This window comes from Vespula vulgaris, chromosome 24 (genome assembly GCF_905475345.1).
Source record: "Vespula vulgaris chromosome 24, iyVesVulg1.1, whole genome shotgun sequence".
Lineage (NCBI taxonomy): Eukaryota > Metazoa > Arthropoda > Insecta > Hymenoptera > Vespidae > Vespula > Vespula vulgaris.
Genome location: NC_066609.1, coordinates 1,367,816 through 1,381,087, shown reverse-complemented (window position 1 = coordinate 1,381,087; position 13,272 = coordinate 1,367,816). Strand labels below are relative to the sequence as shown.

At 28.1% G+C, this 13,272-nt stretch overlaps 2 protein-coding genes across 12 annotated transcripts in view; one reads left to right on the top strand and one right to left on the bottom strand.

Annotated features, from left to right (window-relative positions):
* LOC127072145 (general transcriptional corepressor trfA) overlaps window positions 1–13,272 on the bottom strand; it is a 230,038-nt gene that overhangs the window by 203,342 nt on the left and 13,424 nt on the right. The gene's annotated exons all lie outside the window — the stretch shown is intronic.
* Window positions 1–13,272, top strand: part of LOC127072148 (calcium uptake protein 3, mitochondrial) — a 38,018-nt gene that overhangs the window by 18,896 nt on the left and 5,850 nt on the right. For 3 of the 5 annotated variants that reach the window (XM_051012373.1, XM_051012375.1, XM_051012376.1), the window contains exons 2-5: window positions 5,197–5,338; window positions 5,970–6,080; window positions 10,443–10,490; window positions 12,370–12,452. In XM_051012373.1, the coding sequence (XP_050868330.1) occupies window positions 5,197–5,338; window positions 5,970–6,080; window positions 10,443–10,490; window positions 12,370–12,452 (384 nt within the window). The remainder of the gene's footprint in view (window positions 1–5,196; window positions 5,339–5,969; window positions 6,081–10,442; window positions 10,491–12,369; window positions 12,453–13,272) is intronic. The other 2 variants (XM_051012374.1, XM_051012378.1) reach the window with 1 other exon arrangement.

Genomic DNA, 13,272 nt, shown 5'->3' with positions numbered 1-13,272 from the left:
TTGTAAAAAGATAATTGCAAAAAAAACAAAATGTCATTTGTAAAACGCATGACGTTTCGTTAATGCGAAAATCTGAACGATTAGAAAATTTTTTGATCATGTTTCAAAACAATATTATATAACGTGTGAAAGTTTTAGATACTCAGAGATTAATATACTTATAATATTATATTATATATGATGAAAGAGAAAAATGATGATACCGAAACTTGAAAATAGAAAAGAGAGAAAGAGAAATAGTGAAAAATAAGTAAAAAAAAAAAGAGAGAGAGAAAGATGGTAGTAATGCATTAATAAAGATAAAGAAAAATGAAAATAAAATATATAAAGAAAGAAAGAAAGAAAGACAGAGAGAGAGAGAGAGAGAGAGAGAGAAAATAAAAGCTAAGAAAAAAGAAAAATGATAACAACAATGTTAACAATAATAATAGCTGCAATAATAGTAGTAATAGTAATAAGAATAATAATAGTAATGTAATAATAATAATAATAATATAATAGTAATGTAATAATAATAATAATAATAATAATAATAATAATAATAATAATAATAATAGTAATATAATAATAATGTAGTAATAGCAATATAGTAATTATAGTAATATTAGAGTAATAATAGTAATAATAGGAATAGAGTAATAGTAATAGAAAAGTAGTAGAGTAATAATAACAATAAAGTAGTAGTAGTAGTAGTAGTAGTAAAGCACAACAAAAAAAAGAAAAAAAGAAAGAAAGAAAGCAAGCAAGAAAAAAAGAAAGAAAGAAAGAAAGAAAGAAAGGAGAGAAAAATGAAACAACACCCTTCTCCCACCTTCCAAAAAAAAAAATAATAAAATAAAAAAGAAAAAGAAGAACGAGATCGCACTTAGCATAATGTTCACCGCGCCTGTCATTACGTCGACCGCTAACATGCCGGCCTAACACCCTTCCAGATCCAGTAGGCACGCAAAGGATGTGCCAACAGCGAACACTCGCATCAGCTTTCGTTTTACCGAAGGATATTCCAAGTAGAAGAAAGAAGAAAGGAAGGAAGGAAGGAAGAAAGAAAGAAAGAAAGAAGAAAGGAAGGAAGGAAGGATGGTACTTGTTCGGAATATTGATCGAACGAGATTCTCCATTAAAACGAAAAACGTTGACGATGGGACGAACTTTCTTATCCGCCATCTTTCTTTCTTTCTTTCTTTCGTTTTTTCCTTTTTTTTTTTCACCCTCTCTTTCTTTTATTCTGTTTGATCGTTTGATTTCTTTTTCTTTCTTCCTCTTCTTTTTTTTTTCTTTAGGAAGAAATGACGGAAAAAAGTCAAAAAGAAAATTTTCCTTTGCATATCATCTCTCCACCCTCCCTGTATTCCGCCATCTTTCTTTTTTCTAATTTTTTTTAATTTTTCAGTTCTTATTTTCTTTAATCAGTCCCTTCCACACGGTGTGTCTTTTAAAATACACACTTCTTCTTCTTCTTCTTTTTGTTTTCTTTCTTAGAATAAATTAGAGCGTGATTCGTAAAAGAGAACACGGTCACGTTCAACGCGACAAACAGAACGCACACACGAAGAAACACAGATACACATATATACATGGTTATGTAGGATAGCCACGTATACCGTACTTATACAAAGGAGTGAGATTTTTTTTGACATCGTCGAGAGCACTCCGAGAAGATTAATGTCTCCCTATGTGATCCTGTAAACGTTTTGCGTCCATAATGAGATATATAGAGCGAGCACGCTCGCATGTATCTATATGCTTCTATGTATATATACATATGTGTGTATATATATATATAATTTTAAAAAATAGATAATAAAAAATGGAATATTTGTGCGTCAAGAAAGAAAAAAAAAAAGGAAAAAAGAAAAAAAAAGAAAAGAAAGAAAGAAAGAGAACACGTACTTGATCTTACAAGGAAGATCGCAAATATGAAAAATGTGGCGGGAAATTCAAACAAGTTCGACACGACAATTTGTAGATACTACATGTTCGTAGGTAGTAAAACGTAAATATGTCTCTCGAATTTTTCTCTCTCTTTGTTCTTCTCTTTTTTTTGTTTTTGTTATTTATTAATTCTTTTTTTTTCTTTTTCGACTCTTTTTTTTCGTGATCGAGGAGAGAGAGAGAGAGAGAGAGAGAGAGAGAGGGAGGGGACTTTTTTTGAGGAGAGTATTTTTTTTCTCAATTTTATTTTTGATTTATTTATTCTTTTTTTCTTTTTTTTTTTTTTGCTTTCTTTCTTCCTTTTTTTTTTGTCAAAGAGATATGTAGTTCGAGGATACTACAGGCATAGTCTATAAATCTCTGGGATGTCTCTCGCGTTAGCTGAGGTGAAGAAACGAAACAAGGACAGGGAAAGAGAGAAAGAAAGAAAAAGAGAGAGAGAGAGAGAGAAAGAAAGAGAGACAACCCAGAACAGGATTTACGAGTATACTACAAACATTAATTCATTCTCGCGGAAATATTCTCGTTCGCGAGATCACAGGCTCGTTCTTTATTGACGTATTACCAAATCCCATAGAAAAATAATAATTAGAAATCGAAACATAAAATATATATGTGTGTGTGTGAATTGGCTAATAAGTAACATCGAAATTTGTAATAATTTTTTATCGATATATAAATGACATTATATTCATTATTTTGATATGAAATAATATATTACATTTAAATAAATAATATAATTATTTGTGTTGTATTTTATATCGAAAAAAACGTTTTGCAGTGTCTTATCTAAATAATGTAAAGCTATAGAATATTTGTTTTCGTGTTTTTCCTTGTTTTTGAATATTCTGCATATTTTATATTTAAGTATAAAGACGTAATATGTTATCAAAATATTCAGATGAAGTTAAAGTCTTGCTATTTAGTATTGTTTTATTTGAAATGTTAAAAAAAAAAAAAAAAAAAAAAAAAAAGAAAAGAAAACAAGTTAGTACTTCATACGTCAAAATAAGTAATAATTTTTTTTTTCTTCTCGTATCGAAAATGATTAATATTTTATATCTAAATATATATATATATATATATATATATATATATATATACATATAATGCCTATATTTTTACTTTTGAATATTTTCAATATTTTTTTAATCTAAACTTATTTTTTCTTTTCTCTCTTCTCTTTCTTCTTTGGAATATTTTGGTAATACTATTTTTTATTTTACGTCTAAACAGACAATAAAAAAATAAATAAATAAAAATGTCTTCATCCTTGATATATGTATTTGAAATTATATTAAACATTTTTAAATGAACATACACATACACATACACATACACACGCACACATATGGAAACTATCTTTCGTAACAATTTCTACCTATGTTTGGTAAAGCTATGTAGATGACCTTGAAGTGGGATTAACAAAGAATTCCTCAGAAGCGGCATTTTAAAAGGTTGCTTAGAGAATTTTCTAATTTCAACGGATCGCAAATCTTCTCTCAATCTCTCTCTTTCTCTCACACATATACACACACACACACACACACATACACACATATACAATCTGTGAGTTGTTCCTCACCATTAAAAATGTCAGCTCGAGGCGATAAAAAGGTTCCGATGTGTAAGATGGTTAAAAAAAACCCACCCCGGAGAAGAACAAATGGAGATTTCGAGATCGAATCGAGCATGCGAATGGTCTTCGTCAGAAATAATGAATTAACACTTTTGAAATCTAATCTTTCGGATTAACGACACATGCGATCGTTTGAAAAGGGGAACGAACTAACGCCATTTAGAAAGAAAAAAAAAAAGAAAAGAAAAGAAATAAAGACGTACGAGGAACGAAAAGAATTTCGATATGAAAAAGAAGTCCGACGAATATCTATCGTTAAAAGTGAAGACGATTAATATAATAATAAACGCTCTCTGAAATTCGATCTTCGATTTCGATCGTGAGAGAATTTAAAGGAAGAAAAAGAAAAAGATCAATGTAAAAAAGAAGATAGAATTTTATTACGAAGTGGGTGACGAAGGAGGGGTGGGAAAAAACATTCGAACAAGTCTGCTTTTGTGCGAGAATTCGTTCGCTTCTTTTTCTTCTTTTTTTTTTTTTTTTTTTTTTGATCATCAATTCTAGATCATCGGTAAATCCTTTCTTACGTCTATATATGTAATACGTGTGTATGTATAATTTGTTAGAAAATATTGAACTGTGAATTTCAAGAACATAATTTATTTAAATATATATATATGTATGTTTGTGTGTAACATGCATTAAAGATAAAAAGAATGATTTTAAAGAAAAGAATGGTATAAAAAGGAAGTCAAAGTGTAGGCGCACTGGTTACACTCTATCTCTATCTCTCTCTCTCTCTCTCGTTCTCTCGTATTCTCTATCTCTGTCTCTGTTTCTGTTTCTGTTTCTCTCTCTTTCTTGTAACACAAGTGACATCTTTATTCGCGTGAATTTTTTCGCGGGAGACTCTCTGAATAAAAGATGCGTATTTCTCTCTTCCTTTCTCTTTCTCTCTATCTATATCTCTGTTTTTCTTTCTCTCTGTCTCTTTCTTATAACTTATTTCTTACTTCTACATTCTTTCTTTTGTATATTGATTTTTCTCTTTTCGATAAGTTATTATTATTATTATTGTTGTTGTTGTTGTTGTTGTTATTATTATTCGAAAAATTTGTTGACCGTCGTTATTTTAATCTCGATAATTTTGATGGAAATAAATAATGGTACGAACGATATATAAATATATATGAAAATCTTGATCAAGTGTTTATAAAGGAAGATTAAATAAAATGGAAGATAATAACTTTGAATAGAACATTATTTAAACAATATAATAATAATAATAATAATAATAATAATAATAATAATAATAATAATAATAATAATAATGATAGTAATAATGAATTGTTTCTATCGAAAAAAATAACGTCGCGAATATTTGAAATAATAATTTTAATTATTGCGATAATATATTATATAATTAAACAATAAAAAAAATATATTTAAATATATATATATATTTATTTAATAACAAGTTACATACACACATACACACACAGATTACGTATGTAAATAATAAAAAAAGAATAATCTCAATTACTAAAAAATTTTCATAATCAACCAAATTTGCCAATTTCCAATTATGCTCTAATAACTTTATTAGAGATTAGATAATTATTTCTATCCATCTATATATATATATACATATATATATATATAATTAATTTAATTAAATATTTCAGCGCGATGATGACATACAAAGAGCCGTGAAATTAACGATGAGGGAAAAGAGATTTATCAAATTTGCATCGGTCGAATACGATGGGCAACTTTACATGACTCCGCAAGATTTCCTCGACAGTGTTGTAGAATCTGAACCAAGACGTAAGTATACGTACAAATACACACACACACACACACACACACACATGCGATTATATATAGATAAATAAGAACAAACACAAACACAAAGACAAACGAAAAAACATAGAAGAGATTTAAATAAAATCGATCATAAGAATAATCCTATCTTTAACTAAGATCCATCTAATTTTGAAAAAAAAAGAAAGAAAGAAAGGAAGAAAAGAAACAATTGAAAATATACTCATCGAAATAGATCGAACGATAAAGAAATGATCGCGTCGATCCTTTTAAATCGTTCGTGAATCATTCGAAAGGTTTTAGAATATTTTGAAGAAAAGAAATATTTTTTTTAGAAGCTTCAACGAAAGTGTAAAGGGTTCAAGGTCACGTATAAATATTGCGATAAGCGTACGTTCAAAAGTAACGAATGATTTTTTTACGCAGAAACGTTTGTCGTTAGATCTTCAATCCTCGAATCTTTTGATCTTAAAAAATAAAAATAAAAAAAAAAAAGAAAGAAAGAAAATATAATCGTTAGATTAGATGGAGTAGTACGTCCTCTGTCGTTCGGAGAATTAAGACGAAAAAGAAAAAAAAAGAAAAAAAACAGAAACAAAAAAAAATTTAAAAAAGAAAAAACTTGCTTTTTCAGCAAGATTAAAGAGACGAGTGCTGTCGGATAAGGAATTGGAAGTGATGGGAAACGCCATACCTTCGCTACGCCATGGAAGTCCGCATATGTTTCGAGGCTTGAGAGACAAGGGTAAGATGAATCTGAATTAGATTGGTGTATATTAAACAGCACAACGAGTAGTAATTATGTACAACAAGATTTTTATATAGATGTTAGATGTGACGTGTCTAGTTTAAAAAAAAAAAAAAGAGAGAGAGAGAGAGAGAATAAAAAACGTTGATTATATTTTTTATATAAGCACTATAATTTACTTTCTTTGATATATATTATATATATATATATAAAATTTTTTAATTTAAATGATAATATTAAACGATAGTAATATTATCGTTTAATAAAAAAAATTATATATACATGTATATGTTTCAATAATATTATATTAACAACGAATATAATCTTTTACTTTTTATTTGTATCACAAAATTTAAATAAGATTACACATGGTAATAATATATATTTTTATTCTAAGAAATTACTTTTCGTTCGATTTTCGTTAATTGTCATTGCTTTTCTTTCTTCTTTAAAATTTTCGTTAAACAAAAACTAATTATCTTGCAAATGTCGAATGAAAGATTAGAATATTAATTTAGATCGTTATTAATCTCGCATAAAATCTCAAGATAGTTACAAAAAATAAAATAAAATAAAATAAAATAAAAAGAAGATCGATGATCTTACGATGAAATACTAAACAAAAAATATCTAAAGACTCTAAAGATAACCATAAACGATTACACCATAATCCTGAACGATCAATCGTTCGATTACCACCTCCCCCGATTCAAAAACAACCTTATAACAAACAACCTACATATGTATATAATTTACCACAGAATCATTATCATTATCATTACGAGAAATTTTACAAATTACATTTCGCCCGCGAGATAAAAATGTGTCAAATTAAACACGTTTAGATAGGGACACAATGATCAGGGGAAACAAAATTTCTGCTTTAAACTGTTTACTACTAAGGAAGAGAAAAACTACTACATACATACATACATACATACATACATACATACATACATACATAAGTATATACATACAAACTTAAATATATTTTAACCCGTGCAGTTTCGCGTTCGCCTCACGTTTGTCGCGCTAATGGAAATGCAAATAGTCACGCACAGAGATGGCGGAGGGGGGAATGGGAGGGGATGAAGAGAAAGTGGTGGGGGGTAGAGATTGACGAAGTAAAGAAGAGTAGAGGGGGATGGTGGTACGAAGTAAAAGAAAAAAAGAGAAAAGAGAGAGAGAGAGAGAGAGATAAAGAGAAGTTAGGGTGAGGTGAGATGAGAAAGAGATAGAAAGAGGAGGAGAGGAGGAAGAGGAGGAGGAGGGTTAACCAGTCTCACACCTCCCTTTAATAACGAGTTTCTTGCAACTCTCTCTCTCTCTCTCTCTCTCTTTCTATCTTTCTATCTTTCTCTCTTTCTCTCTCTTTCCTTCTCTGTCTCTCTTTCTATCTCTCGTATCTATCTATCTCTCTCTGTCTATCTATCTTCGAGTGCGTGCACGCATGCGTGTCACGAGCCAGAAATTCCGTTGGCAGATAAACGAGTTCGAGTTGCGGATAGATATTGCTTTGAAGATATCCAAAGCGGTCGTTCGTATAATCGGAACGATTATAAACGGCTCGGAAGATTGAGCTTAACGTATATATGTACGTATGTATGTATGGAGACGTACTGACATAAACACATACAGAGAAATATTTATATATATATATGTATATATATATATAAGATTTTGCGAGTATGTATGGATAGATTCTAAAAAGAGAAGTATAAATAGGAATTAAAAAATAATGAAAGAGAGAGAGAGAGAAAAGATACTGCTTCCTTATCGTAGTTAACAGAAAACGACGCGTTGCATTCCCATTAAATTATACCGCGTAATGACCATACCATTAGCACTCATTTTATCAATAGGATCAAACATATAGGATAGGATCTATAAACTAGTTACATGTATATTTGTGTGTGTGTATGTTTGTACGTGTGTATCTTCTCTTTTTGTTTCTCTGTCTTTCTCTTTCTTTGTATGAATGTACATATATACTCATATACGTTCGTACGTACATATATGAATTTATTATTATTTTTGTATATATATATATATATATATGTATATATATATATATGTATATATAATTATAAAAACAAAAATTTCTAGTTTCTTTCTAATTCATACATTCCTATCTAAAAAATCGAATTATTTATATACTCTCTCGTGATAGTTCGATTCTAATCTTTTATCCGATTAGAAGAGGAAAATAAATTTATCGAAAGCTTGTTGCTTTACTATCAACAAAAATAAAAAAAAAAAATAAAGAAGAAAAAAAAAACCAAACGAAAGAAATATCACGAGAACTCGAGGGGACAATTATAAATCGATTTTGAAAATCATTCAGAAACTACTCAATCCGACACACCCATACGAATTTATTAACCTATGCTAATCTTTTCCTTTCTTTCTTCGTTTTTCTTTTCGAAGATAAATAACTCCAAGAAAAAAAAAAAAAAAAAAAAGAAGAAGAAGAAAAAGAAAAGAACTCGTGATTTTACGAACTGCGAAAGAGCATTTAATTTACGAGATTACGAGAATGTGTTTTAATTGATTTTTAATGTCACTTAAAAAACTGTTAATACCGTCGTAAATACAAATCCTTTCGATTCGTCATCCATTTGTGAATGAACGACGTTAGAATCAAAAAAAAAAAAAAAAAATCGAACAACAACAACAATACCAATAATGATAAAAATAATAATAAAAATAATAAAATAATAATAATAAAAAAACGTGTTTCAAAAAGATTGAAAGAAAGACAGTGAGGGTAGATTGGTGAGAAGGAGTGGGGAGGTTGGGGAGGGGAGGAAAGGTGGAAAGAGGGGAAGAAGAAAAGGTTGTCCTTGAAAACATATCGACTTTCACTAATCTCGAATGGACCGCCTTTCGTCCTTCTCTAATCCTAAAAAGATTTTTATGGGGTGGTTATGGCGTGTGAAAGGAAAAAAAATCTTTTGATGGTTAACAACGTCGGTATAAATTTGGATCGTTAGTATAGTTGTATATGATGCGAGGGAAAAGATATGGATGATACACCAATGAAATTCCGAGGACATTTGAATCGACACTTTGGTATAAGTGTAAGTGTAAGTGTAAGTGTAAGGGGTCAGAAGTGACCATTAGATTTGGAAATTATTTGTGAGTGGTCAGAACGTCGTCGTTCGATATACGTGAATGAAAAAGGAAAAGAAAAAGAAAAAGAAAAAATTTTTGAAAAAAGAAAAAAAGAAAAAAGAAAAGAAAAATACCTAGGAACTTATGAGGCGTATCTAATCTTCTAATCCTCATCATTTTCCTCGAAATCGAATATTAAGCGTTATATATATTATTAGATATTGATCATCGTTTGAATAATTATATTATCGTTCTAATAATTTTTTCAAAAGAGGCTCGAGAATGTGAATGAAATGTGTGTCGTTGTGGATGTGTGCGTGTGTGTATGTGTGTGTGTGTAGAAATTTTATTAGAGTAGAATAATTAATTACGATTGATTATCAATAACGTGGATTTTAATTACAATGAACATTGTGTCGCGATCGTTTAATCGCGAATGATATTTAAATGGAAACGAAAGCCCGAAGGGAAATTAATTATATCGAGTAATTACTGTGATCAGTGAGTGGATTATTAGTCAACGAAATTGTTAGTAATTATAATTTTTTTTTTTTTTTTTTTTTGAAAATTATCCCCATTCGCTAATCTCGTTCTTTCAATTTTGAGAAATCGATTATTGAAATTAATCATCTCTGCGATTGTACGAAACGATTAAAGAAAAAAAAAAAAAAAGAAAAGAAAAGAAAAAGAAGAAGAATCATTAAAATTTCTAAACAATTTCATTGATTCGATCGATGAATAACGAGAACAGCCAACGAACATTATCGTTGATTAAAAAAAAAAAAGAAAAAAAAAGGAAATTTACGAACTCCTAAAAAAATAATTCTATTGATCTAATCATTGAATAATAAAAAAGTGATACAGTCGTCGATCGAGCAAAAGAAAAAAGAAAAAGAAAAAAGAAAAGAAACACTGTAAATTGGTAAATAATTTAAATAAAACCTACTCGTGAACATGATTACATACGTATGTATGTATTTACGTGGGACGTAGATCTCTTCGTCAAATTAACGAAATCGAAGTAATAATTAGTAAAAATAAGACAAAGAAGGAAAAAGAGATAGATAGATAGATAGATAGATAGATAGATAGATAGATAGATAGAAAGAGAGAGAAAGGCAAAGAGAGAGAGAGAGAGAGAGAGAGAGAGAGAGAGAGAGAGAGAGAGTTATATAGCTGTTCTCATTACAAGACGAATCATTTAAAACTTAATAACATTAATTATAAACCTTTCCCCGTTTTCAGGTATAATTTCTTACACGGAGTACCTGTTTCTTCTATCCATTCTGACAAGTAAGTTCAACGATAATACTTGCGCGGTCTACCAATTTAGTCAAGAGGAAATTACATAGCTACCATGTATTGCATGCATGCTCGCCACAGAACTATGCGAATATGTACACACATATATATGTATATAGATAGATATATGAATAGATACAGGGTGTCTCATTAAAAATTATATGACCAAATATTGTATATTCAATTTAAACGGGAGTTGTCTGATTCCTCATTTTTTTTTTTCTTTCTTTTTTCTTTTTAATATAACGTTAGTTCCAATTGTATCATAGATGGCACTTTTCTCGAGACAAAGAAGTGATTTTCTTTTTTTTTTTTCTTTTCTTTTTTCTTAACCTTAAAAAATGTTATTGAAAATGTTAAGAAGAGATCAACGTGCGTATTTGATTTATCATTTTTTATCGATATTTCTACATCGATATGTTCTTTATTACTATCGGACTAACAAGAAATTAATTAATTAATTGATTGATTAATTGATTAAAAAAAAGACTGATTAATGAATTCTTATTTGGAACAAGAATATTGATCGCATAAACGCGATTTGTTAATAACATTCAAAACACCATAATTCGTATTAACGATCTCTTTACGATTATTATTTTAATTCCTCATTAAGTATTAAAATATGTATTAGTATTGGAAAAATTAAAAAGTTGCTACGACTTTGATGTCACGACTAAGGCGACATCTATGAAGAAAAGTTGCGATTGATGTTAACTTTCGTGTTAAAAAAAAAAAAGAAAAAGAAAAAAAAAAGAAATCCAACAATTTTTATACAGAAATATTTTTTTTTTTTTTTTTAGGAAAATTCATAAATGTCTGGTATCATAAAATGAGTTTATAAAATGAGACACCCTGTATATCTTATATTATTGAGTGAAACAGAGATAGATAGATAGATAGATAGAGTGGGAGAGTGTGAGTTTGAGTGAGATAGAAGTTAACTATAAGAGAACGGTGCATTCATCTATCTTCCAAGATCAAACGAAGAGAGTCTCTCTCTCTGTTTCTCTCTCTCTTTTACCGATAACACTTGTGTTCTTTTCATTTTAAAATTACAACATCCAGAAAGATAGAGATAGAAAGAGAAAGATGTGTGTATATGTGAGCATGTGTATCAACGTTAGCCATCTTTCTTATTTAAGAACAACTTGCAAACCCCTGTAGTTATGTCGGTTAACGACGTCTTTATTATAAAGTTTTCACTGTCAAGAAACGAAAAAGAAGAAAAAGATGATCCATACGTCGCTTAGGTTCCTTATTTTGCATATTAAAATGATCTCGTGACATTTACAGTGTATACATTATATTCTTGGTGGTCTACGAGATAGAGATATATATATATATTTATCTTTATATTGTTATTGTATTTCATTTGGAAATGGAGCTAGAATTAAAATTGATTATTATAATTTTATACAAATGAATATATGTATGTATAAAGTTATAAAAAGTTTGTTATAATATATAAATGAATAATAAAGTTGTATATATATATATATAAAATAATAATAATCTTGAATTTTATTATCACAGTTTGGATGTAGATATATATTATAATAATATTCAAGATTGAAATTTATTACATAGTATGTAGTATTTAATATTATAGTATAACTTTCATGAAAAGTAATTAACTGCATTATTATATATGTGTATATATATATATATATATACACATTATATATATATATACATATACATAAATGTAATTGTTTTTAATTATTAAACTAATCATTAAAATAATTTCACTCGAGATGAATACGCATCATAATTCTTTTACTTCTTCTTCTTCTTCTTCTTCTACTTCTTCTACTTCTTTTTATTATTTTTATTAGTATTTTTATTATGATCAATGCTTTCGTTGCAGAGCCGAAAACTGGTTTTCACATTGCTTTCAACATGTTCGATACCGATGGCAACGAACGTGTGGATAAGACCGAGTTCCTCGTGGTAAGAATTATCTAAACGATTTGTTATCTTTAATTATATATATTTCGATTATCTCGAATTATCATCTTTTATATAAGAATAAAATCGAATTATCATTTTATTGGTATATAAGAATAAAATATTATAGACTAAAAACGATCGTATCTAAGAAAACTAATAAATTAAATATAATCTTGACAGATTAAAAAGAGAAAGAAAAATAATAATAATAAAAAAAAAAAAAAAAAGAAAAGAAAAGAAAGTAAAATATGAAAAAAAGATTCTAAACGATTATCTATATAATGATACTCATAGTAACTCGTTATTCAGATAGAAGATAATCTTAATTAAAACAAATAAATAAATAAAATATATACATACAGAAATTTTTAATAATTGTCGCATAACGTAATATTTCAACGTAAATTAGATTAAAGATAAATTGAAAAGAAAAAAAAAAAAAAAAAAAAGAAAAAGAAAAAAAGGAACTAACAAATTTTTAACAATTGTTACATATATAACAATTTTTATAGAACGCATAATATATTTATTAAAAGGCTAATCTTAAAAATAAAAAAAGATTTTGAAAGACTTTTTGACGTGTAATAATTTTTGGGGAATGATAAGAATAATTTTGACAAAAAAATAAATAAATAAATAAATAAATAAATAAATAAATAAAGGAATAACAATCATTATGGACAATAATTCTTATATAAAACATATGATTCTAATAATAGGTTAATTTTGAAAATCAAGAAATAATATTTGATAGGATCATTTTTAGTATGTTTGAACAATATTTCATTATATATATGTATGTCGAATGTTTATCATTTTT